The following is a 24,530-nucleotide window of genomic DNA, read 5'->3' as shown; positions in this document are numbered from 1 at the left end:
ATAACCTACTTCCACAGTCTAAGCTGGGATGGTTGCTTCATATGTATGTTTGAATTAAAATCATAAGAAAATGTTCTCTTAAAAATAAGAGTTTGATGCAAATTTGAGTCTTGGAAATCGTTTGGCATATCTTGGCAGAGTTTTAGGATCATGTCAAAATCTAATGCCAGCCCGTTTTTCCTTGATACTAGGTTTTGTCATGAAATGTTCACACAATATTAGCATGCTGACTTTCTTGCTTGATTTATCATCTCTCATCTATCCATCTATCTATCCTTTTCTGTTTTACTCTTTTATATTATGTTGTGTTATTTTCGTTTATTATGTTGTGTTATTTTCGTTTATTATGTGTATATGGGGGTTATATTTGCACTATTAGCTTCTAAATTTTGAAACTTGAAAATTTTGACCAAGATCTAGATTTTGAGGCCAAAAATTGAAAATAATAATTAATAAGGCTATAGAAATCTGGCATCTTCCCCATCTTTGCACATGTGTATTTGATTTTTTATCTTTGATTTTAAATTCTATTACAGTATGAATAAATGCCTTCAAAGACAAATAAACCACATCACTCCCCATACAGAAGACCAATTTCATGACAGGAAACACTAAAACATAATAAATAAACATAATAAAAAGTGTCGTGCTTTAGTTGGAAGTATAAACTGGCTCTGATATCCAAAATTTGTCTTTCTGGATTCACAGAAAGCAGGGTGAGTTGGATCAGAAGCCATTTGAGGAGTTGTTGTTATCACTTAGTTCATCATACTTTCCTCCCCTGAACACTTCCTATGAGGGCATCCAGCCAGTGTTCTACCTGTCTAATTGATTTGACTTATGGGACAATTCCTCTATTATCTTATTCTGTTCAATGCTCATTATCGATATTATATTTGCTTATTTATGTTCAGCAAACACATTGTCCAAGAGATAGAAATTCGGGAAATTTTCCTTGAGAAATGTCCAGTTCCAGAAGCTAAATATTTTCAGATTTCTCTACCAATGACCTTTCAGAACCTACTTAACTTTTAAGATACTAAGAATATTTCTCACCTTTACCAGACAAGGTCCTCTACGTAGCCTTTTTTCTTCCAAGAAACAGAAGGTTATTCCAACGATATTCGTCGAAGTGCCCAGCAATTTCATCATATAATGCCTCAACGTATCTTACAGTATTAACCTAATCATTAGCTGGTAGTCCCCAATTATTGAAAAGGAATTCATTTCTTAAAAGTTTTATATCTTTTGAAGAAATTCAGGATATTCTTTCAGAATTTAAGTATTTAAAGTTTGATATTCTTATGCTTGCTTAAACTTCCCACTGAACTCATACAGACCATACAAACATTTTAATATCCTCTAAAGAGAAGATTTGATATTATGCCTTTTTTGGTGTATTTTGTAGAAAACACAGAATAATTTGTACTTCAGGGCCTGCCAACTCAGGGTTTTAAAGAGCTTTATAAATGCTACAATAAACATCTTCACAAATTCTTTATGGAATGACAATTAAATACCTCTTCATGCAAAATATATTTTACCTAAGTGCTTTGCAAACTTCATTTTATAGCTAGCAGCATTTATTTTGCAATAAAAAATGAGTTTGTTCAATATCTGGAAACTTGTAAACTCCCTGGGAATAAAAATACCTAATTTCAAATCTAGGACATAATAAAGGAAAAGTGAAAAACGTATCAATCCATCTGACTTTGCAATACAGATGGAGAGATTATAACAAGGTTATACCAAGAAGCCTATTGCTAATTCCAAGTTTCAGTCTTTTATAATCTTTTTTCTCTCTCTCAAAATTTCCAAGGCTTTTTTCCTGGGCCTTGATTTGTCAAAATGATCATATAACTAAATTTTCTTCTGGACCACACTTAAGGGCACTAATAAAATCCTAATTCTCAGGAATTGCTTTCCCTAATCTGACTTCAGTGCCTGTGCCTGGTTGTCCAAAGTTCTCCATCTGTAATTAAGGTGGCCCTCACTAAGCCACCCCTTCTTTCTTGATCCTTACCCCTTTTCCCCTCAACCCAGAGACTTCGGTCATTGCCCCATTTCATTCCATTGTATAGACATTCTTCTATCTCTTTTATTCAGATGTAGTGTGGTACACATCTTCCCACTGCACAAAGCCTTTGAGGTTTTCTAAACATGGCTTGTCAATTCTATCACTTACCTATATTTCAAACTTTGAGGTTTTTTTCATTAAGATCTTAAAATCTCGATCTTGGTGAAAATACTGAAATATTTCTGGGACCAGCATTAGACCTTAGTTTTGAGCTTTGGGGTTTTTCCTATGGAGCAGTTGTTCTCAATGTAAACACCCTCAGACTTGTCAGTCTGTCTCTGCTCACATCTTACTCACACAAGAGGGGCTAGCAGAGTTGCCTGTCACCGGCCAGTGGGGTGGTTGGAAACCCTTGCCTTCTGAAGGCGTCTGTCTCAGATTACCTGTATCCGTAGCTTAAGCTGGTACTTGTGACTTTTTCACTTTTCTTCCTTCATTGCAGGCCCAGAACTGCCTCACTAAGCTATACAAGCTAGATAAGATGCAGTTCCGACAAACCATGAGGGACTATGTGAACAAGGACTCTCTCAATAATGTAGTGGACTTCTTGCATGCTTTGCTAGGATTTTGTATGGAGCCAGTCACTGACAGTAAGTAAAGCTGCACCCAAGTTCTAGGAGAAGTCGTTGTGAGGTGAAGCAGGTAGTGTTTCAAGGGGACACTAAATTTGTGGAGGTAGAATTTAGAGGAAAAGATATGTATGTGTCCATGCATGTGTGTGGGTGTATGTATAGTGTATAAACAAGAAAAGCTTGCACATTATCTCTGATGACACATTTTGGAGGCTCTCTGAGGACAACTTACCACAGTAAATGAAAGTTTGGTAAAGCTTGTGGAGTTCTCATCTAGCCCCTCAATTTTTATACTACCGCTTATGGGACTCCTCTCTCTCATATAACCTTCTGTTGTATGATCTCTGAGACAGTGATCATATTGCAAAAAGGAGGTGGCTCTGAGGAAGGTGGGAGGTTTCCCCTCTCTACCTGCCCAAGAAATCTCTGGAAGAACTCTGAAATTCTTGGCAGGACTCTGTCTTTCCCAGGGCCTATGTGAGCTTCACTGCAGGGCTCCTGCCTGACTTTTCCTTCTCTCTTCCCAGTTACCTGGTTGGCCTCACCTTATTCCACTTCAGACAGACTGAACAATTTCCATTGAGAAAGTAGCATTTCTCACCACCAGAAAGCTTGAAAATGAACTCTCCCTTGAGGGGTGATTTAGGAGCTTTTTTTTTTTTTTTTTTTTTTGTAAGTAATCACCTATTTAAAACTACTCTAAGCCTAAAAGTGTTTCCTAACGTTAAGAGTTGGTTTCCTTTCCTTTGCTAAGATTTATCAACAAAACCATTCCGGAAATGTAATTGGTTGTATCATAGTAAAGGCTCTGAAGGACACTGTGATTCATTTATTTCCAGGTCTGCCTACAGATTATTAAACCAGGGTCATCTTTAATTCGTTGTTTCTGTATTTCATGTAGCACTTCACTAATTCCTGGGTGTCAAGCACTGCCTTACTCCTACCCATTGTGTAGCTTAAAGGAAACATTGTCTTTAATTTGTGCCTTTGCATTCCAGACAAGGCTGGGTTTGGAAATAACTTCACCACAGTGGACAACAAATCCACAGCCCAAAATGTGGAAGGCATTATCGTCAGTGCCATGTTTAAATCCCTCATCACACGCTGCGCTTCAACCACACATGAATTGCACAGCCCTGAGAATCTGGTGAGAAGCTCTCCTCTCTTCCCACAGGAGGTCTCAGTCTCTGCCCTGAGAAAAGTAGTCATTGTCATGGCTATGAGTAAGAGAAGTTGAAATCTAAAAGTCTACACCTTAAAGTTTAAATATCTATTTTCCCTTGTGTCACCAGTAAGTCGTAATGGAGCCATAACACTTTTCTTCTCCTTGTTACTCATTATCCTATTTGTAAATTAACCTATTTTCCTCTCCCATTTCAAAGGTTATGGAGTGTTTGGTGAAATAATTATGAAGTATGTTGAGCCCTTCAGAAAGAAGGTTCTAGAGCACAGTTTGTTGGCTCATAAAATACTGAAGAATGTTATCCCAAGCATTATTTGAAACCATATTTACTTTAAAAATTAATGCAAATATGTTGCTGAAATTGGTTTTGTTTTCTTTTATTAAGCACTGTCTGTAATCTTTTAGCTACTTGTCTTGAAAGACTGTTAATTAAACCACTAAAGTCACAATAGGCTAGGGAAGAACCAGGTTATAAAAGGCTAGCGCTAAAGGCATAAGAATGACACGATAGACTTTGGGGATTCAGGGGGAGGGTGGGAAGGAGTTGAGGGATAAAAGACTACAAATCTAGTTCAGTTTTTACTGCTTGGGGGATGGGTGCACTAAAATCTCACAAATCACCATTAACGAGCTTACTCATATAACCAAATACCATCTGTTCCCCAAAACCTATAGAAATAAAAAAATTAAAAGGCTAGTGCTTAATTACCACCAAGAAGATTGTGGTTTGGGATACTAAAATGTAGATTAAGGCTGAAAAACCTGACACAAACAGGTGAATTCAGGTATCTTTGGGAGGCAAAGTAGCATTTCTCTATCCTACCAGTCTGTTAGATATTATGACTCCTATGCAGAAATCAGCCCATTTGCACATGTGGACCCTATCAGCTAATGTACCCAAATCAAGAAAATTATTTTAAGCTATTATAACTATTGAAACAATTCATTTAACTTGAGATAAACAGGATAAAATCCCAAACTAAAGGAATTGAACTTTGCTGACAGCCAAAGCCAACCCAGCAAGTTTCTTGGAGCTTGAGTGTAACACAGGTACCATCCATGCATGCAATTTGGTCATAGCAAAAGTAATTTAACAGGTTGATTATGATATACATGACTGCTTATACATCTTTTTTTTTACGAACTCATGTATAGAAAAATACTGTATTTCTTAATTTTTTAAAAAAGGAATCTTCTTAAGTTTGACTTTGAACTCCCATCCCGTAAGAACAGTGGGACATCAAACTTCTGTCATTCTAGGGGTTTCCCACTTCACAGTGTTGTGTAAAGACCCCCAAGTCTTAGGTAGCATCTAGAGACTGGGGAGGTTCCACAGGTCTCAATTATTAGTCCACACCTCTGGTTTCACATAGTACTCTTCGCTGTGTGCTTAGGGCTGTGCACCCTCTGGTGAGTTTGGAATCTTTCCTTTTTGGAGTCTTGCCCCATTCCTAGAGGAACTACTGCAGAGCAGAGTGAGGGGCACAGGGCCCTGCTTCCCACCGAACCCAAAGGGTTCTCCATCCATGTTTTCCCCAAGGGTCCTAACCTTCTACTTTCCTAAAAATTATGGACATAATTGTCCCAGTGGTCTTAGGTTTTGAAAACCAAAACTATTGAGGTAAGTGTTCTTTAGACTTCTGCATTCTGCCTTACCATGAACTTTTCCTAAGGCAAAAAAATACAGTAACTGCCTTCTTAATGAGCAGAGAGAGAGGAGAAATGCTGGATACAAAGTTTAATTTCTCAAGTAAAAGTCCAGCATATATTTTAAAATATTGATTCACCAATATATTGGTTTTAATAGCCCTACATCACCTTGAGTTTATAGTCAAGTTCATGTTCAAATGGGCTACAACATATATGTAATTTGCTAAATCTGTCCAGCAAAACACATCATCTTTTGATTAATCTGTCTTTGGTAGAAGTGTCTAAAGGACTTAATATATTTTGTCATAATGGTGCAGAAAATTTGGAGAAGCTGAACAGGGACCAAAATCTCTAATGTAAACAAATTTTTGACTACCTTTTTCTTTGCAGGCATCTCTTCAGGAGTTATAATTAAAAGAGAAAATTAAAGCTTGGGAATCCAATAGTTTAAAATGTAAATTAATGTATTCTAATGATGCAGCCAACTTTCCGAATGAAGCGTGATAACCATCCTTTTTCATACCAAGGATGACCAGCAAAGGCCTTGGTAATGTTCTTCTATAGGAACATTGTAGAGGGAGTATACCACTAGCTTCACCAGTAGTAAACTGTCCTGTCTTAATAATTCCAATGCTCATCTAAGCCTAAGGAATTACTTTCTTCCTCTCTACCTGGAAAAACTATTTAATCGCACAGCTATCTTTCTTTCCCCAACTTCCTTCTTGCCTCCAAACAGGGACTGTATTGTGACATTCGTCAGCTGGTCCAGTTTATCAAAGAGGCTCACGGGAATGTCTTCAGGAGAGTGGCCCTCAGCGCTTTGCTTGATAGTGCGGAGAAGTTAGCACCAGGGAAAAAGGTGGAGGAGAATGAACAGGAATCTAAGCCTGCAGGCAGTAAAAGGTTGGAAGCTTGAACTCTCTGAATATGAGTGTTTGCCTTATGTCAGTAGAATAGAATCTGCTGTTGTACTGTCTGTGTGGTTCCTGTGGTGAAACTTCAGTATAGGAATGGTAAAATTATCTTGCATAAGTGGTTTCACTGGTGTGGTGCAGCTGCAGCTTAGAAAGGGAATGAATTTACTGTCAAATAAATGCCACCTGTAATATGAATTAGAGCTCAGTTGTTCTTGAATTTTCATATACTTGAACTTCACGTCGTAGCTCTTAATTAAATGGTAAAATGCTACCTGTTTTAGTCTCTTCTGTACATAATTTACACTTTTATTCAGAAAGGAAAAGCAATTACTGATACCATATGATCCTGTTCAGTAAATTCTATTCTAAATGTGGCAAAAGACAAATGGCTAAGTAATAGCCTGTTGTTTTTCCTTCTAGTAAACATATTTATTTTATGCCTATTGTATATTAACTCCTACCTAAAAATTAAAATAAACTCCTAAACTTAAAATCCTGCTTGCAGTTAATGACTCTGTTTGCAATAATGGTGATATTGTGAAGCAAAAAGGCTGCTAGGTCATGAGTTAATGGTGCGGTATAAATTCTAAACAACATAGATTCCTGGTGACATAAAGTTCACAAGCAGCAAAGTTGTCTACAACAGAATGTTTTTGTTTATGAAGTGTATGAAGTATTAAGAGTTGCTATCCTGCTCTGCTGTAATTGTTGGAATGCACCATTTGCATAGGTCAGAGGCGGGAAGCATTGTGGATAAAGGCCAGATATCCTCTGCACCTGAGGAATGTCGCAGCTTCATGTCCGGTCGCCCCTCACAGACTCCAGAGCAGTAAGTAGCGTTGGCTTTGTCTCCATTGCAGAGGGCTGTGCACTTCACTGTGGAAGAATTTCTGTTTTCCAAACTGCTATTTCTTTGTTTTTCATCTCCTTTGAACTTTGCCTTGTTTCTACCCTTTACATTTTATTCCCAATGCCACTAACCTCTCCAGGCCAAATCACAAATAACCAGTCTGTACCTACGAGAAGCCTCCCTAACTACATTTCCCATCTCCAATCTCTCCCTCGCTTCTGCTTTTCATGCACACTACTGAAGATACACCTTGAAAAATAGTATATATACCAGGTGGGCTGGGAGTGTCTTCCAGTTTCTTGCTTAAAATCTCTTATAATTTTTTTAAAAATTAAATGTATGAATGGCTGTCAATATACTTAATGAAGCTTTTCTCAAAAGAAGTAACAAAAACTTTTCCAATGCTTACATTTAACTGAAGCATAGACTGTACCCCATTATACCTTGGTCCTCTCTTGAGATCCATTCCAGTGTCCTCTGACATCAGTTAGTCTACACTTTTCGTAATGGAAAAATAAAAAACATATTTAAATTAGTGTCCTCGGAAAATATAAGGGTTAGTGTAGACACTAATTGTACAGCCTAGTTCTATGCAAGTTTTATTTGTATTTTTTTCTCTGTTTGAGAACTACTAATCCACAAGTGGAGTGAAAACATGTACTTCGTTTAAGGTATACCATTCTGCTTCCCCAAACCTTACTCAGTATTAAGTGATTTTTCTTCTAGGGATCCTACAGTATATTCTAGGTATTATGGTATCCTTTCTTCACAGTCAGGGAAATCAAAGTGAGAAGCAAACAGCCATCAGATAGGACCTTAGTAATCCATAGCAAGTGAACAAAATCTTCAAAGAAAAAATGCCCACACAGTTCTTGGAGCACTTCAAAATCTTAGAGATTTTGTAGTAAACACAAATTTGTGATATTTAGTGTTTTGTGTTTTGTGTTTATTTAGTGTTTAAGTAGATCAAGTCCATGGGTTCACAGTACATGTGAGTTTTTGCATATGGCTCTAGCCCCAGTATGGAGACTGGGCTTGCTCATAGTAGGCACTTAATCTATATTTCATGATTGAATGAATGAATGATTCAATCAATGAATGAAAGGATAAAAGTGTCAGATTATTGTTAAGCTTTTGTTTTCTTTAGCTTCCTTTCTTAAAATTCAGTTTTAGTTTTCCCTTTAAGGTAGCCTTTAAGGACATGGTAAAAAATCAAACATAAGCTCTAAGGAAAAAAAAATCAATGTGAAAGACAAAGTTCTGTGATTGAATAGCCATGAGACTAGTTAAAAGGCTTTATACACAGAAAGTCTGCCCAAAAAAGAAGAGATGATTTTCTTTTCAGATAACACTCAGATAACCCCAGCAACTATTGAGCTAATCTGATCAATGAGAATGATCAACTAGGCAAATTGGATTTAAAAAATAAAGCCATCGACTGAATATTTCTAGGTTATTAAGTTTTCTAGATTCCAAAATATTCTCTTAGTTCAGTGTTCTGTAAATACCACCTAATTTCTTAGCATTTAGCACATCTATTCTTTCTTCTTATGTGAAGATACATGTTTTAATAGGCCTCTACATAAATATTTCCACTTAGAGTGATGTCATAAAATGTCAAACATGGAAATTTTCATGATCTCAATAGGCCCAAAAGGTAACCATGTCAAATGTCCCCTAGTTAGCACTGGAGAAAGATGGGTGGTTACTTCAGATGACACTGGCTCCTCCTCTAGCTTCTCTTTCTGTTTCCTTCTCTCCCCTTGTGGCCCTGTGTCTTCTTCTTTCTTAAATAATAGTCACATTCCCTGAGTCATATTAAAGCAGTTTTATGTACTCATTTCTCTGAAACTCAATATTGATACACACCACTGAACAAAGCCAATGTAACATTTTATTGAGGAAACTGAGAAATTATAACCTCCCCAGATGTTTTTATAGCCAGACCACATAGTCATACACATATCATTATGCCATGCATTTACCAAAAGTCAGAAATGCTTCATACCCTGTGATTGTTTGATAAAAAGTAACTAAGAAATCAAATTTTAGAAAACTAATTTAAATTCATACCATATTTGATAAACAGAAGGCCCTATTTTTAAAAAAAGAATTTAAAAATATTTAGTACTCTGATGAGATTTTAAGAAATTCTGGATACCCATATAAATATCTATAGAAAATGATTGCTGTACACAGTACTGTCAAATTTTGGGTTGATTCAGCCCCAAAGCTTGTAAGAAAATCAATATGTAAAACCCCATAAATAAGTTTCATTATGTATTTTCTATACCTTTTCCTTTCCAAATTACTGGAGTAATATATGTTGCTCAAGCTGACAAATGTAGAAAACACAGAAAAACATAAAGGGAAAGTAGTTTAAAAATGGAAATACCACCAACTAGAGATAACCTCTGTAAACTCTTTGTGTATTATGTTGGAGACATTTTTGAGCATGTGTGCACACAAAACCACACTCAGACACGTGGTCACATGGTGTACTTTCTTTCCCAATTAACCTGGTGATGTTTTTTTAAAACCATTTGATTGTTGCCTTTTCACTTCGCAGTATATAGTGAATATTTTTCATATAATAGTCCTCTAAAATAAAAGTATAATGACTACAGAGTATACCACCATATGGAAATCCCATAATCTATTCAACTGTTTTCCTGGTTTTGAACATTTAGATTGTTTCCTCCTTTTGTAAGTTGACCAATAATAACTCAGTGAGTATTTGACCTTCTAGTACCTACATCTTAGTATGTTGTCCCATAATTTCCATGAGATTACTTTCTGGAAATTGAATTTCTCTGTTAAGGGCGGTGATATAAGCATTGGATATCGTATTGCCAAATTACTTTAAAGAAAGGTTGGATCATTTTACCTCCCCACTGGGAGTATGATAGGAACTATTGCTTTCTCTCCTCCCCACCACCACCCCCCCCACCATGAACTCCCTTAATCATTGCTAATTTATTGAGTAAAAATAAAGATCTTACTTCAGCTGCCTGTTTTTTAATTTCTCGTGAGATTAAATTCTGCATGTTATTGACCACTGGTCTTTCTCCTATTGTGGAATGCCCTAATCAAAAATCCCCTTGCAGGTGTTCCTGTTTGCCCTACTGAGTTGTACTTACTTTTTACTTTCAAGCCCTACCTAAGTTTCTTTGACTTACTGGTTGTAGGATGATGCATTTCCCGGGTATGGTGTGATGGCATTCCATTCATTTAAATATTTTTTGTAAGTTTATTTGGTGTTCAAGTATGATACTATACTGGGGTGATGGGTGGGGAATGAGGAACAGTACTGCACAAACCTCAGGGGTCTTTAATAAAAAGTTAAATATTGGCCGGGCGCGGTGGCTCACGCCTGTAATCCCAGCACTTTGGGAGGCTGAGGCGGGGGGAATCATGAGGTCAGGAGATTGAGACCATCCTGGCTAACACAGTGAAACCCCATCTGTACTAAAAATACAAAAAATTAGCTGGGTGTGGTGGTGGGTGCCTGCAGTCCCAGCTACTCAGGAGGCTGAGGCAGGAGAATCACTTGAACCCGGGAGGTGGAGGTTGCAGTGGGCCGAGATTGTGCCACTGCACTCCAGCCTGGGCGATAGAGCAAGACTCCATCTTAAAAAAAAAAAAAAAAAGTTAAATATTTACTGAAATTGTAAGTGCTTCTGGTATTATGACTCACACCTGCAGATGAATACCTGCAATAATATTTAATGTTTTTATTAAAGTTGAAAAAAACCGACCACCTCAAATTATAGCTGAGACATGACTATTTTCAAGAAGAGCTCAGAAGATGAACCTTGATCTCTTTCCTCCCACTTCAATGCCCACTCTTCCCACATTTCAGTCCATCAAAGATTGTTTTGCATGATTTGCCTAAATATCATTGACAGGAAGTTGAAAGAAATTTAGGAGAATTTCTCAAGTGTTGTCAGAAGTTTAACTCTATCCTCTGCTTGCTTACAGTGATGAGCAAATGCAAGGAGCCAACCTGGGGCGGAAAGATTTCTGGCGTAAGATGTTCAAGTCCCAGAGTGCAGCAAGTGACACCAGCAGCCAGTCTGAGCAGGACACTTCAGAATGCACCACTGCCCACTCAGGGACCACCTCTGACCGACGTGCCCGCTCACGATCCCGCAGAATTTCCCTCCGAAAGAAGCTTAAACTCCCCATAGGTAAAAGTATGTCTGTATTTGTTTATGGATTATCTTATTACCAACCATGTCCTCAGATCAATTCAGTAATGCATAGTAGGGCTGAAAAAGAAGATCTTCATGTCATAAGACCTAAACTGACTTCATTCATTCATTCATTTAATTTTTTCCACATGTATTTTTTAATGCCCTAGTATGTGCCTCTTCCATGCGCAGTCACTACACTAGCCATCAAGGATTAAATAGCGAACAAATACACACACCCTCCCAACTTTGCTAAACTTGCAATATAGTAGGAGCCCCAGTCATTAAAGCAGATAATCATACAACTAAGTATAATTGCAAACTATGAATTTTATGAAGGAAATATACATAGTTCTATGAAAACATGCAACAATGAGACCTCACCCAAATGTGGGGGAGGAGGCAGAAATCAGGGAAGGCTTTCTAGTGATAGTGGCATTAAGATCTCCAGGATACTTGGGAGAAGGAACGAGAGCACTCCAGGTAGCCATTATATGCAAAGATATTAGAAGGCCAGAGGGAAGTGAAGGAACTGAAACAAGGGGACAAGTGGCTGTATGACTACAGTAGAATGATAGAGGCCAGGTCAGGTTGACTTCTCATTCTACATCCCTGGATAGCCAAGATGCGATGTTGAACAGGAGAGTAACTCAAGCAAGTAAACTTTTTCCAAAACATCACTGAGTGGAAATCATACTGGAGGGAGCTTGAGTAGATAAGGGAGACCAGATGGAAAGTTAGCTAGTAGGTTAGGTATAAGTAAATGGAAGCTTGAACTGGGTGGTGGCCATGTAGGCAGAGATAAATGAACACATTTGAGAAATATTTAGGAGGTAACATTCACAATCTTTAATGAGAGATGTGAAGCTGGATAAATGATGGTTTCATCTCAACCCAGATTCTTTTTGTCCTGGCCCCACATGCTCATGTAATTTTATAGTCTAACACTGAACATTTTTATTCAAAGCATGTACATTGAAAACACTTTGTTTTTCTATTTGTCCAAGTAATGTAACTTTCATCGCTTGTTGGGCTTATGCTGACATTTCTGTTTAATTGATTGGGTAGAAAATGCTACATTGATCTAAATGATTTAACTATTAAATAGGGAACTGGCTGAAAAGATCATCCCTCTCAGGCCTGGCAGATGGTGTGGAGGACCTCCTAGACATTAGCTCTGTGGACCGACTCTCTTTCATCAGACAAAGCTCCAAGGTAAACAGGACATAACTTGTGTAAGTGAATGTTGAAGTCGCTGACAGAAACATGTGAAGGCTGAGAAATAGCAAACACCTGCAGGAACCAAATAAGGAAAAGCTGAAGAAACTCTCCAGATGAACTAACTTTGGAAACTTAGATAAGCAATGGAAACTAAAATGTTTAAGTAGTAGGCTATCATAGGAAAGGAAAAAGGAAAAGTGTGGTCAAAAATTATGTAAAATTATAATGCAGATGTGGAGATGTATATAGACATTTTTTCCAGCCATTTTTAACTTTTGACACACCTATGAAATGACTGACATTTCAAACTCCTATCCAAGAATCCGGTAATTTTACAGTGATTCCTTTTACATATTAAGACACACATAATCCATTCTTTTTCCACTACTTTTGGCACCATATGAACCATTTTCTGTATTGAAAAGAAGAAGGAAACTCAGGATGACTGTTTTCACTACACTCCTCCTTCATAATACTGTGAAGCATTGGAGTAGCATAAGATTTCTTCCAAGAGTCTTCTCTGTGGATGCTCCATGGCCTGGTCATTTGTATACCTAATTTTCAGCAAATGTAAGAGTTATGTTTCCTTATATGTATACAAATTATTTGCTTACATTCTTTTGTTTTCTAATCTCAGTAAAACCAGGGGTTTTGTTTTGTTTTGTTGTGTTGTGGGTTTTTTGTTGTTGTTGCTGTTGTTTTTGTTTTTGTTTTGTTTTTGACAGAGACTCTATCTGTTGCCAGGTTGGAGTGCAGTAGGTGATCCTGGCTCACTGCAACCTCCACCTCCCGGGTTCAAGCGATTCTCCTGCCTCAGCCTCCCAAGTAGCTGCGACTAGTGCGTGCCACCATACCCAGCTAATTTTTGTATTTTTAGTAGAGACGGGGTTTCACCATGTTGACCAGGATGGTCTCGATCTCTTGAGCTTGTGATCCGCATGCCTCGACCTCCCAAAGTGCTGGGATTACAGGCGTGAGCCACCCTGCCCAGCCAAACCATTTTCTTTTATCTAGTCTGTTTTAAAAGTGATATTTTGAAATTATACAAGTAATATGCAAGACTATTGGATATTTAGAAAATATATGTATCATTCCTTCCTTACCTTCTATTTGCTAGAAAAGCATAAGTCAAATATTGGAGTTTGTGTGGCTCATAGCTTCCTTGCTGTGCAAAAAATTTTGAGTACTGCTGACCTAAAAGCAAGATGAAGAACATATTTTAATTCTTAGAAAGAGAAACATGTTATTACATTTTCATTATAATGCACTCTATAAATTAATTTATACTGATTATTTCAGAGATTTAAAGTATTCTATTTGGCTATCTTTCACTTTGGTCTGATTCTCAGTTGTGATGTTTGTAAAGAATAACTGTCTTGCTATTCATTATTTCAGTTTGGACTTTACCAGATTTAAACTCTAAGAATATCTCAATTGTTTTTATAGCACCAGATTATTTAGCTTTAGTTACCTGGGACCTGGTTCCTTTTTGTAGTTACAGTGATATCTTTTTTGGCACATGAGAATGAACTACACTGATGACTAAACTAACCAGATGTGGGACCCAGAAGAGCAAAGTAATCGCATGAAAATGAGTCAACAACTCATTTTCAAGTCAAGGATTGATCTAACCACAAAGATTTACCTTTGAATCTTGTTATCTCTCTACTTTCCTTTTTCTTTTTTTTTTTTTCAGGTCAAATTCACCAGTGCCGTGAAGCTTTCTGAAGGTGGGCCAGGAAGTGGAATGGAAAATGGAAGAGATGAAGAGGAGAATTTCTTCAAGCGTCTTGGTAAATGTCATGCATCCTAAGAATTCTATTCAACGTTCATCAAACAGAACAAAAACTTGATTAGATTAAGTGTTCCATTTTCTATTTTCATTGGTTTTTCATTCATTTCTTTCTCATACACGCTTTTACCACTATCTATAGCTTCTCTTTTTGCAATTTGATTCAACAGACATTTACGGAAGCCTTACTATGTTCCTCACTCTGTGATGGGCACTGGGTTTGCAAAGAGTAAGATCCAGCCTCTTCTGCTGTTCTATCCTTTATTAAAATTTAAGAACTTTACAAAACTTCCAGAGATCCTTTTATCCACCCACCTATCTACTTACAAATTCTGCTCAGTATATCCCTGACAGGTGGCCAGCCGCCCTCTGCACACTTTCACTGAGGGGGAGTTTATAACTTTACAAAGCAACCTGTTCCAGAGCAAGACAGCCTTAATTATTAGAGAATTTTTCTTCACATTCTGAATACATACTTATCCACAAATTTGCTTCATTTGTCCTAGTTATGACGTCTGTACCAAGATGCACACACATACACATCACATACACTCTCACACACACATACCATGCAAACTCCATATGTTATCCATTTCATGTTCTCTCTTTTGATCTCACTGCTGCTAGCTAAACATCTTTGATTTCTTTACTTTTCCTTACGTGGAAGTGTCTCTAGATCCGTCACCATTCTGATTCATTTTTATTATGTATTTTAGTTAGATGATATGCTTTTTTACAAAATGTGGAACTTAGGATGGAATGCAGTATGCCATATTTAAAATTAATTAGTATAGTGGATAGTGTGACTATTAAGCTTGAGGACCACAGGAAGTATATGAAAACAATTTAATATTACATTTTCTATTTTCACATTACGTAATTGGTTTGTATTGATTAATTTTTTGCTGGCTTTTTTTCACATGGATGAATATTTTGTGGTATATTTTGATGTAGCCATTATTTGTTCTTCATTTCAAAAATGATGAAAATTTATTATTTCATTAATTTAAGAGGTAGTTAAGTCACTTACCCAGGAAGGAAATTAAGAGACAGAATCCATAATTTTGAGAAGTATCCATTTTCAATCCTTTTACACTCTTTCCACTCTTTATAATCCATAATATTTGAGATTTTATATTAAAATATAACTAAATAAGCAAATGAATGAAAAGAGAATCAAAACTAAATCAAACTCTGTCTTTTCTTCTTTCTACTATAAAGATCTGTCTGCAAAGACGTGCACATTTCCCTGTTCTCGTCCAAGTTGTTCATACTATTTCTGAACAGGACAAATGCAAAGATATAACTCTAAGAATATTTCTACTTGACTTTGATTAATTAATAATTTGTGGGTACAGATTTTTAGTGAACCATGCACATAATTTTCTAGTGATCAGAGAACTTTCCCATATCACTACAGAAACATCATCAGAATTTTCCAGAACATGCCTATGATATCCTTACACTCTATCAAAAAGAAGAACGTGACTTAGTTCAGCATAATGAAGTTACAGTGACTCCTATGATTACTTCTCTTTTGAAAATGTTCCTATCTTATTTAATTGTCTCTTATAGAATTTGGCTAGGGCAAACATCAAGTTTATTAGTCTCTGTGGTTTTAAGAATCTTCCTAATAACCAGGATATTCATAATTTTCAATCCTTTTACACTCTTTCCACTCCTCACAATATTTTGGAGACAATATGTCTCACGTTCAGACGTCAGTATTATAAAGAAATTTTTGTTGTGCTTTTTTGAGAATGAAGTGTGGAGCTAAAGTGTATTCTCCAGGTATGTGTCATGCTAACTGGATGTCATTTGACTGGAGCTGCAATCACATCTTTAAGTTCTCTTTATGCACTAAAGTATAACTGAAGCTTAAACTCAAAGAATGTAGGGTCTCTCACATTTGGTGAATATTTCTTCTTTTTTCAAAATTCCTTCCTTCCTTCCTTCCTTCCTTCCTTCCTTCCTTCCTTCCTTCCTTCCTTCCTTCCTTCCTTCCTTCCTTCTTCCTTCCTTCCTTCCTTCTTCCCTCCCTCTCTCCCTCCCTCCCTTCCTCCTTCCCTTCCTCCTTCCCTTCCTCCCATCCTCCCTTCTTTCTTCTCTTTCTTTCTCTCTCTCTCTTTCTTTCTTTCCTCTCTTTCTTTCTTTCCTTTCTTCCTTCTTTCTTTTTGAGACAGGGTCTTCCCCTGTCACCCATGCTGGAGTGCAATGGTACAATCATAGTTCACTGCAGCCTCAAACTCCCAGGCTCAAATGATACTCCTGCCTCAACCTTGCAAATAGCTAGGATTACGGACATGCAGCACCGTGCCCCACTAAATTTGTTCTACATTTTTTGTAGAGATGGGTGGGGGGTGGGGTGTCTTGCTATGTTGCCCAGGCTGATCTTGAACTCTTGGCCTCAAGTGATCCTCCTACCTCAGCTTCCCAAAGTGCTGGGATTACAGTCATGAACCACCATGCCTGCCCAAATATTTCTTCTTAAGTGAACTTTTTCTGTCTACTGCGAACTGAATGTGTATATCCCCAAAAAATTTGTCTCAAAGCTCTAATCCCCAAAGTGATAGTATTTAGAGGTGGAGGCTTTGGGGGGTGGTTAGGTTTAGATAAGCTCATAAGGGGGGCACTTGTGATGGGATTTTAATGCCCTTATTAAAAAAAAAAAAAAAGAGGAGACATAAGGTCTCTCTGCATGCATACACCAAGGAAAAGCCACGTGAGGACATAACCAGGAAGAGAGCCATCACCAAGAACCTGACCATGACGACACCCTGATCTCAGACTTCCAGCCTTCAGAACTGTGAGAAATAAATGTTTGTTGTTTTAAGTCACCCAGTCTATGGCATTTCCTTATAGCTGACCTAACTGATTACGGCACTATACTTCCCCATTTGTAGATTTTTCTTCTTGGTGGAAAAGATAAAAGCATAATTGACTTGTTTCCACTCTCCTTTTAATTCTCTTACATTCTCTTCTTATTCATGTTCTAAACATGTTATCATTAGCATTTCTTACAAACATTAGTTCATTCTGGAGTTTGTGTTTTTCTTACCATGATTCCTATGGATTTAAGCCATTGTTTCGTATATTCTTTGTATTCCATTCACAGATTCAAAAGATCTGATATGGAATATTCATAGAGCCAGATTCTACAATGAGTTTGTGTCAACAATACCTGAAATATCGGCAGTTTATTTTTGCATGTCTAGAAAACAAAGCCATAGTATTTGAGATTATTATCTGGAATATTTTATGTGCTTTGGGCTGGCAAGAGAATATAGCTTATATATCACTATTCTTTGCCTATGTTCTCTTGCTTGTTAAAAATTATAAAAGATATGCTGTGAGATTATTCCTTTGGAATTGCTTGCAGAAAATAAGTATCTCCAGCTTAAACAACATTATCTGCTAATCTAAGTACATCATATTTTACAACAACTACTTCCCTTAATCGTGCAAACATCATTGTATTTTTGAGCCTGCTTTTTTCCTTACTTCCTTTTCTCCTTCCTTCCTTCCTTTCCTTCTCTTTTCTTTCTTTCTCTTGCTTTCTTTCTTGCTCTCTCCTTTCTTTCTTTTCTTTCTTCCCTTTCCTTCTTTTTCTTTCTTTTGCAATCTATGTGTACAAATGATTTGTACCCAACCATGATAGATGTGTTGTCTTTTCTCATCTAAATTATCTTAATTACAGAATTTGTTTCTTTCTTTAAAGTTGTTAAAGAGAACAAACGTCAAACCTTCTTACCCTCAGTTTAAACGCATTACTTCAACTTCAGTGATTTGAGATGAAATGCCAATAGAATTTCTTTAAAATTTAAAAGTTATTCAATAAATGAAAACTGTATCTGGTGAACGTGAAATAGAATTGAAATTACATTCAGAAATCAGCTATCTTTTTCTTTTGTGTTTTCATATTCACTGAAATTATTTCATTCTAAAAATCATGTTGTCTCTATTTGAGGGAAGGTGTTTGATTAATTAAAACAATTTTTTTCAACTAATCAACACGTTTACTGCATATCTTCTATGTTCTCAGCTGTGCCATCAACACAATGGGAAATACTGCTTAAAGAAATACTAGATTTTATATGTCTGAAACTTTGTACCCATAAATGTATATGATAATGATCTGCCAATTAAAAATAATATTAAAAAACAAGTAGGATATTTTTATACATCCCTTCTTGGATTTAAAAGCTTATAAAAATGCATTCTATGTAAATAGAATTATAATTACACCTCAATATACACCTCAACATAAAAAATAAATATCAAACAAATGCAACTAAAATATACTGAGGCTAAAAAAGTAATCATTATGTCTAGGGAAGCCAAGAGGCATTCTCACATCCTAGTGTATTGCTATAAAAAATTGATAAAAAATACATTTTGCAGCCAAATTACTTTTTGACATTTCTTTTAGTAGTACAATGTGGAATGCCAGCAGGATACAATTTTATCGTCAGTTTATCATTAAAGATACAGGAGAAAACCCAAGAAATATAACATGTACAATGAGGAATTATTTCTTACATTAAGTTTTTCTAACATGATCACTACCTTCAGCAGAGTATAAAAGTCTGATCTTCTTCCATATAAACATTTGGTATTTTAGAGATTACATTGTGGCATAGTGGTAAGAGTGCAGGTTTGTGGTCAGTAGATCTGGATTTAAATCTTGCCTTTATAACTGTCCATTGTATAAACAGATTGGGCTGCTTAACCTGTTCCTTCTTTATCTCTCTGTCTCTGTCCACCACTATCTCCTCACCAACAGACCCATACACCCCAAAAATACGTTCTCTTTTAAAATCATTTGTAAAAACTTATCTTATAGGGCTATTGCAAAAAATAAAGAAAATTAATTATAAAACATTTCATACAGTACTTGGGATCTACTAAGGGCTCAAAATAGTACCAAAATTATATCAAAAATATATTATTATCTATTAATGCTATATAAATACAATGGAAAATTTCCATTATAATTAGCTTTTATTAATAACATGACTCTTATGTCCTGTGCATATAGGATTCTGCTTATCTTCTGTAACAAATACATATTATTCTGTGAAGCAAAGAATATAGGTTCTTGCTGTCAGTGAGTGTTTTGATGACTTCTGTCTTCGTTATTTTACTTACGTTCCTTAACTGCATTATTTTTGAAATTCTTGCAATTAAAATGACACTTCTTTTAGCAATATTGAATAAAATTCTTTTGAAATTAGTAATCTTGTCAAATAAAAGTTGAAGAAAACTGTGAAATACATATTCTTAATGCTTCCTTAAATAAAATAATGGCAACTGTTCTTACTAAATTTGATAAATAAGAATAACTTCATTGATCATCTATCTGGTCTTATGTATTAATTCCATTACAAATTTTAGGTAGTTATTACCTAATGTATTTTAAATCTTAATTATAGTAACAAATAATAAAACAACTGGATTCACAAAAAAGAAAAATCTTATTATTTGGGATGTCTCTTCAATTCAAAGTTTAAGGGACTGTTTATACTTTTTAACAGATGAGAATCCTTTGGTATACATATTAGTATACTTTATATACTATTAAAGGGGTATATATAAATGATTAATGAAGTGACATATAGTTATAAAGAATAACAGGAATATACCTGTTCTAGTAGCTTTGGTGGTGTCCGGTGAGGAAATAGAGTAGCATTTTGAAAGGGAGCTGCCTGAAAACAAGGCTCTCCTGGAATTGTTTGTTCCTCATCTATAGCTTTGTATCATTTGAGATTTTGTCTTTTGAATTTTTTCCACCATCAAATTCTTCTCATGGTAGTTCTTTTTGCATATGATAAAAAAAAATGCTATACTAACTGGCAAAAAAACACTGAAGGTATTGAATTTTGAATTTTTGAATATGGAATATTTGTATCTGAAAAAGAAACAAAGCCATAAAGAATGAAATATAGGAAATTTCACTAATGATACTTTATCTTCTGAGGCCATTTTTGAGCTTATGAAAATGTTCAAACATAGGCAAAAAGTAAAGAGAATGGTTCAATGGATCCAAAATATTCATCACCCACTGGAAAAATAATTTAGAAATTGCCATATTTGCTTCATCTATCTTTCATGCTCTTTTAAATGTATTGTAAAACAAATCCCAGACATCATGTTATTTCATACTGACATAGGTCAATATGATTGAGTCATTGTGAAAGTTGTAGACCAAGGCTGGTAATTATTTTTATGCCTTGCCATAATTTTTAAATCTGGTGATAATAAAGTCTAAGTGAATCTGTGTCCCAGGCTTAAACTGCTTCCAAATGATGTGTTCCCTGATAGAGTAGGTTCCCGCATTTTTACATTAGTGGATATGGTGGCTGACATCCTTGTGTGTGGCGCACTGTCATGATAAACCCAGGCCCATAACTGTAAACACCCCCTTTTATCTACTATGAATGCAAATTGTTAGAGTGGTAACCCTAATTCTGAACCTCCAGTAGTCAGTGATTCTTTGTGCTGTAACTGATAAAAGGTTTTTCCTTTCACTACAATGCTTTCACCACACCAAAATGTACCAATTTGTACAGCATGCTGTACACAATGTACACATTATACGCAATGCTGTACCAATGCTGTATCAATTTGTTGTAACAGATTGGAAATTGCACAGTGACTGCAACTTCCATAAAAACAGAAGTTGTTGATTACAGGAAGAATAATTTTAAATACACCAAAAGCTCTTACTAGTATTCAAAAGAAGACCTGCAAGTAAAATGATCAAACACTATATTTAAATATTTCGGTAAAATCTTACATTTTCATATGTCACGTGTTACCAGATTCCCAAAAGTCAGGATGTGTTTAAATCAAACATTAGGGTGGAGAGCAAGGAAGTGGAGTGAAGGAGAAAGTTTTCTGGCCAACACTGTAGTAAACACACTGTTGTATCTTTGAAACTCTTTTTAAACCTGTGATCCATTACATTCTCTCTCTTTCGTTCCTCCACCATGGCACCACTCCTATAGGTTGCCACAGTTTTGATGATCATCTCTCTCCCAACCAAGATGGTGGAAAAAGCAAAAACGTGGTGAATCTTGGAGCAATCCGACAAGGCATGAAACGCTTCCAATTTCTCTTGAACTGCTGTGAGCCAGGGACCATTCCTGATGCCTCCATCCTAGCAGCCGCCTTGGATCTAGTAAGTTGGTGAAAGAATTTTCCCACCCTACCCCGCATCCCAAGTAATACTATTAACAGAGGTAAGCATGAATCCCCAATTGTAATCCTCCTGTGTTTGTTTGTTTGCTTTTTCAGAATTAGTGATAAAAGGGGGAAGAAAGATGGTGAGGTGAGAGAAAAGAAAGGGAGAAACATCCTAATTAATATGCCCTCGGAAATAGACTGTCTAAATATGTGAGGGCTCTGGAGTCAGACTAACTGAGTTAAAATCACTCTGACATTTACCACCTGAACCTCTGTAAAATGAGTGTAAGATCAATAACAATACTATAGCTGCCTTCTAGGGCTAGTGTGAAAACTAAACGAGGTATTAGATATAAAGCCCTCATCACAGTGCCTGAAATATAGGAACTACACAATAAAGTGGGCCATTATTATTATATTATTGGTCCTATGTCTGCCATGTATTAGTCCTTTAAACTTGCCAAGCCTTGATTTCATTATCCATCAATTGGAGGAAAAATATGAAGCAAGGATCAATTGAAATGAATTGCACAAAAGCACTTTGAACATTGTATGGTATTATACACATGTAAGGGATTAAAGAGTATGAAGTGGATCTTGGTTAGAAAGTGTTTTTGTCTGGTAAATTAGGCCCACATGTGAATTTTGAACTCAGCCTTTCAATTTATTTACCTTTATTTATAAAGTCATCATATGCCGCATAAACACGGTACAAAATACCAAGTAAACATCAATAAATAAAAGTATTTTATTTTAACCTTTTAAAAAGACAAACTGAAATAGATTTTTATTAGAACAAAAAATTTTAAGCCTGCCAATAAATGATCTTTATTTCAGGTTTTATGACACACAAATGAGTGACCAGTGGTTATTCATATTTTACCTTGGAAAATAATACAAACCTTATAATATAATTCATGAAATTTCTCTGTGACATTTGCAGCTTTTGCTCTCAGGATATTTAGTGACCAGCAAGGTATGTGGCTTCACTTAAGGCTGAAACATTAGTACCACTTATAATCATCCAAAATGATTGCTTTCCATTATATAAGATTTTTTCAGGCTGGGCGTGGTGGCTCATGCCTGCAATCCTAGCACTTTGGGAGGCCGAGGTGGGCAGATCACGAGATCAGGAGATCGAGACCATCCTGGCTAACACGGTGAAACCCTGTCTCTACTAAAAATACAAAAAATTAGCCAGGCGTGGTGGCGGGTGCCTGTAGTCCCAGCTACTCGGGAGGCTGAGGCAGGAGAATGGTGTGAACCTGGGAGGCGGAGCTTGCAGTGAGCCAAGATCGCACCACTGCACTTCAGTCTGGGTGACAGAGCAAGACTCCGTCTCAAAAAAAAAAAAAAAAAAAGATGTTTTTTTCAGTCAGTTTCTCATTATTGGGTAGTGACCATTGAGATTTTTTTAAAAATTGCAGCATGTTCAATGTGTATTGATATGTGCCATGGTGACTGTAAAATGTAGAGAATCACAGGTCTCCAGGAGAGCTGGGGTTTGTGGCAATTAAACAATCAAAGTACAGTGAGATGTCTGCCTAAAGCAGGAGAGCTTAACAAGGCAAGGAGCCAATCCCCTGTTTTCTAGGTGGGACAGTGGAAGCTTAGCTGTCACTCTTTTGAGTCATGCATGGTTTGTCTTAATCACATCTTGCTCTGTTCCCTAAGGAGCAGATTAAAATAAATAAATGCAATAAATTCATTAGAAAAGAATAAACAATCAAACTCTTAAATAATGGAAAAGTGTATGAACAGCCAGTCACCAAAAATACTAATAGTCAGTAAACTATACCACATCTTATTTGAACTTAAGAAATGCTCTGTTAATTTACAAGTTTTAAAAAAAGTAAAAGAAATGCCTATTAAAATATCCAAGATTCCTACTTTATAACTCTCAGGTTGGCAATGATTTGAAAGTGCTGATATGAGTAGAAAATATCAAACACCACATGCAGGGTCAGTAGTGGTGTAAGCAGCAGGATTTGATTAGGGAACAGAAGGAATTCTTGGACTAACTGGGTGATAATGAGAGCAGTGATGGTGAGTGGAGCACTCCTCAACTCCTCAACTCCTCCCTGAGTAGTAAGTAATTTTGGACTGTATATAGTCAGACAGGAAGAGTTAGTAGTTCTTTACATACCAAATACATCAAATGGAAAGGGTGGTGGTATTAAAAAGCCCAGAGTCAATGTGAGTTATAAGATACTCACCATATAATGATTAATTAACTCAGCAAATGTCTTCTGAGGGATTCCTGTGTGCCAGACATGGTTCTGTTAATGATAACACAACAAAACTCAACTGGAGGACTGCACCTATTTTTCACTTTTTCCAGTGAAGATTGTGTTTGTATAGTGATCTTTTTTCCAGATGTCTTAGTCTATAGCATTCTAAGGTTGATTAATGAATGATTAGTATTTATTGTATGCCCACCCTGTTGCCAAAGGGAAAAACTGAAGCACGGAAAGACCGATTAATAGGCAGGGCTACTAAGTCAGCAAAGAATGGAGCCAGATTGGAACCTGGGTCTATCTTCCAAGCCCTTCTATTTTGTATTCTACCATACTGACTCTCTTATTAAAATATTATGTGAGACCACTTACTTTAAAGCATGCAACAATAACAAATTCCGTATTTTATACCCAATAGCTTAAATGTGGTTAGGAAAGTGAAGGTGACAGAAGCTGATCAAATAATTATTCAATACACAGTAATATTTGCCGCTTTACAGATGGTTGAAGCTGAAGTGCTCCAAGGGTACTATCATGTCCATCGTTGTCTCAATCCTAAAGTCACAGCTACTTTTGGAAAATTTTTAGACAAGTGAGGCGTCAGAATTTTCAGGTAACTGACTAATGAAATTAAGGACAATTGTAACAAGTCA

At 36.4% G+C, this 24,530-nt stretch overlaps 1 protein-coding gene across 16 annotated transcripts in view; it reads left to right on the top strand.

Annotated features, from left to right (window-relative positions):
• Positions 1-24,530, top strand: part of UNC80 (unc-80 homolog, NALCN channel complex subunit) — a 230,144-nt gene that overhangs the window by 58,159 nt on the left and 147,455 nt on the right. For 13 of the 16 annotated variants that reach the window (XR_007718221.1, XM_050751390.1, XM_050751388.1 and 10 more), the window contains exons 15-22: positions 2,520-2,667; positions 3,648-3,796; positions 6,219-6,385; positions 7,130-7,228; positions 11,231-11,445; positions 12,551-12,657; positions 14,360-14,456; positions 21,463-21,635. Coding sequence is in view for 15 of the 16 variants with exons in the window: in XM_050751390.1 (XP_050607347.1) it covers positions 2,520-2,667; positions 3,648-3,796; positions 6,219-6,385; positions 7,130-7,228; positions 11,231-11,445; positions 12,551-12,657; positions 14,360-14,456; positions 21,463-21,635 (1,155 nt within the window). In the remaining variant the exon portion in view is untranslated. The remainder of the gene's footprint in view (positions 1-2,519; positions 2,668-3,647; positions 3,797-6,218; positions 6,386-7,129; positions 7,229-11,230; positions 11,446-12,550; positions 12,658-14,359; positions 14,457-21,462; positions 21,636-24,530) is intronic. The other 3 variants (XM_050751389.1, XM_050751395.1, XM_050751394.1) reach the window with 1 other exon arrangement.

The sequence above is a fragment of the Macaca thibetana genome, chromosome 12 (genome assembly GCF_024542745.1).
Source record: "Macaca thibetana thibetana isolate TM-01 chromosome 12, ASM2454274v1, whole genome shotgun sequence".
Lineage (NCBI taxonomy): Eukaryota > Metazoa > Chordata > Mammalia > Primates > Cercopithecidae > Macaca > Macaca thibetana.
This window is presented reverse-complemented; position numbering and strand designations above follow the sequence as displayed.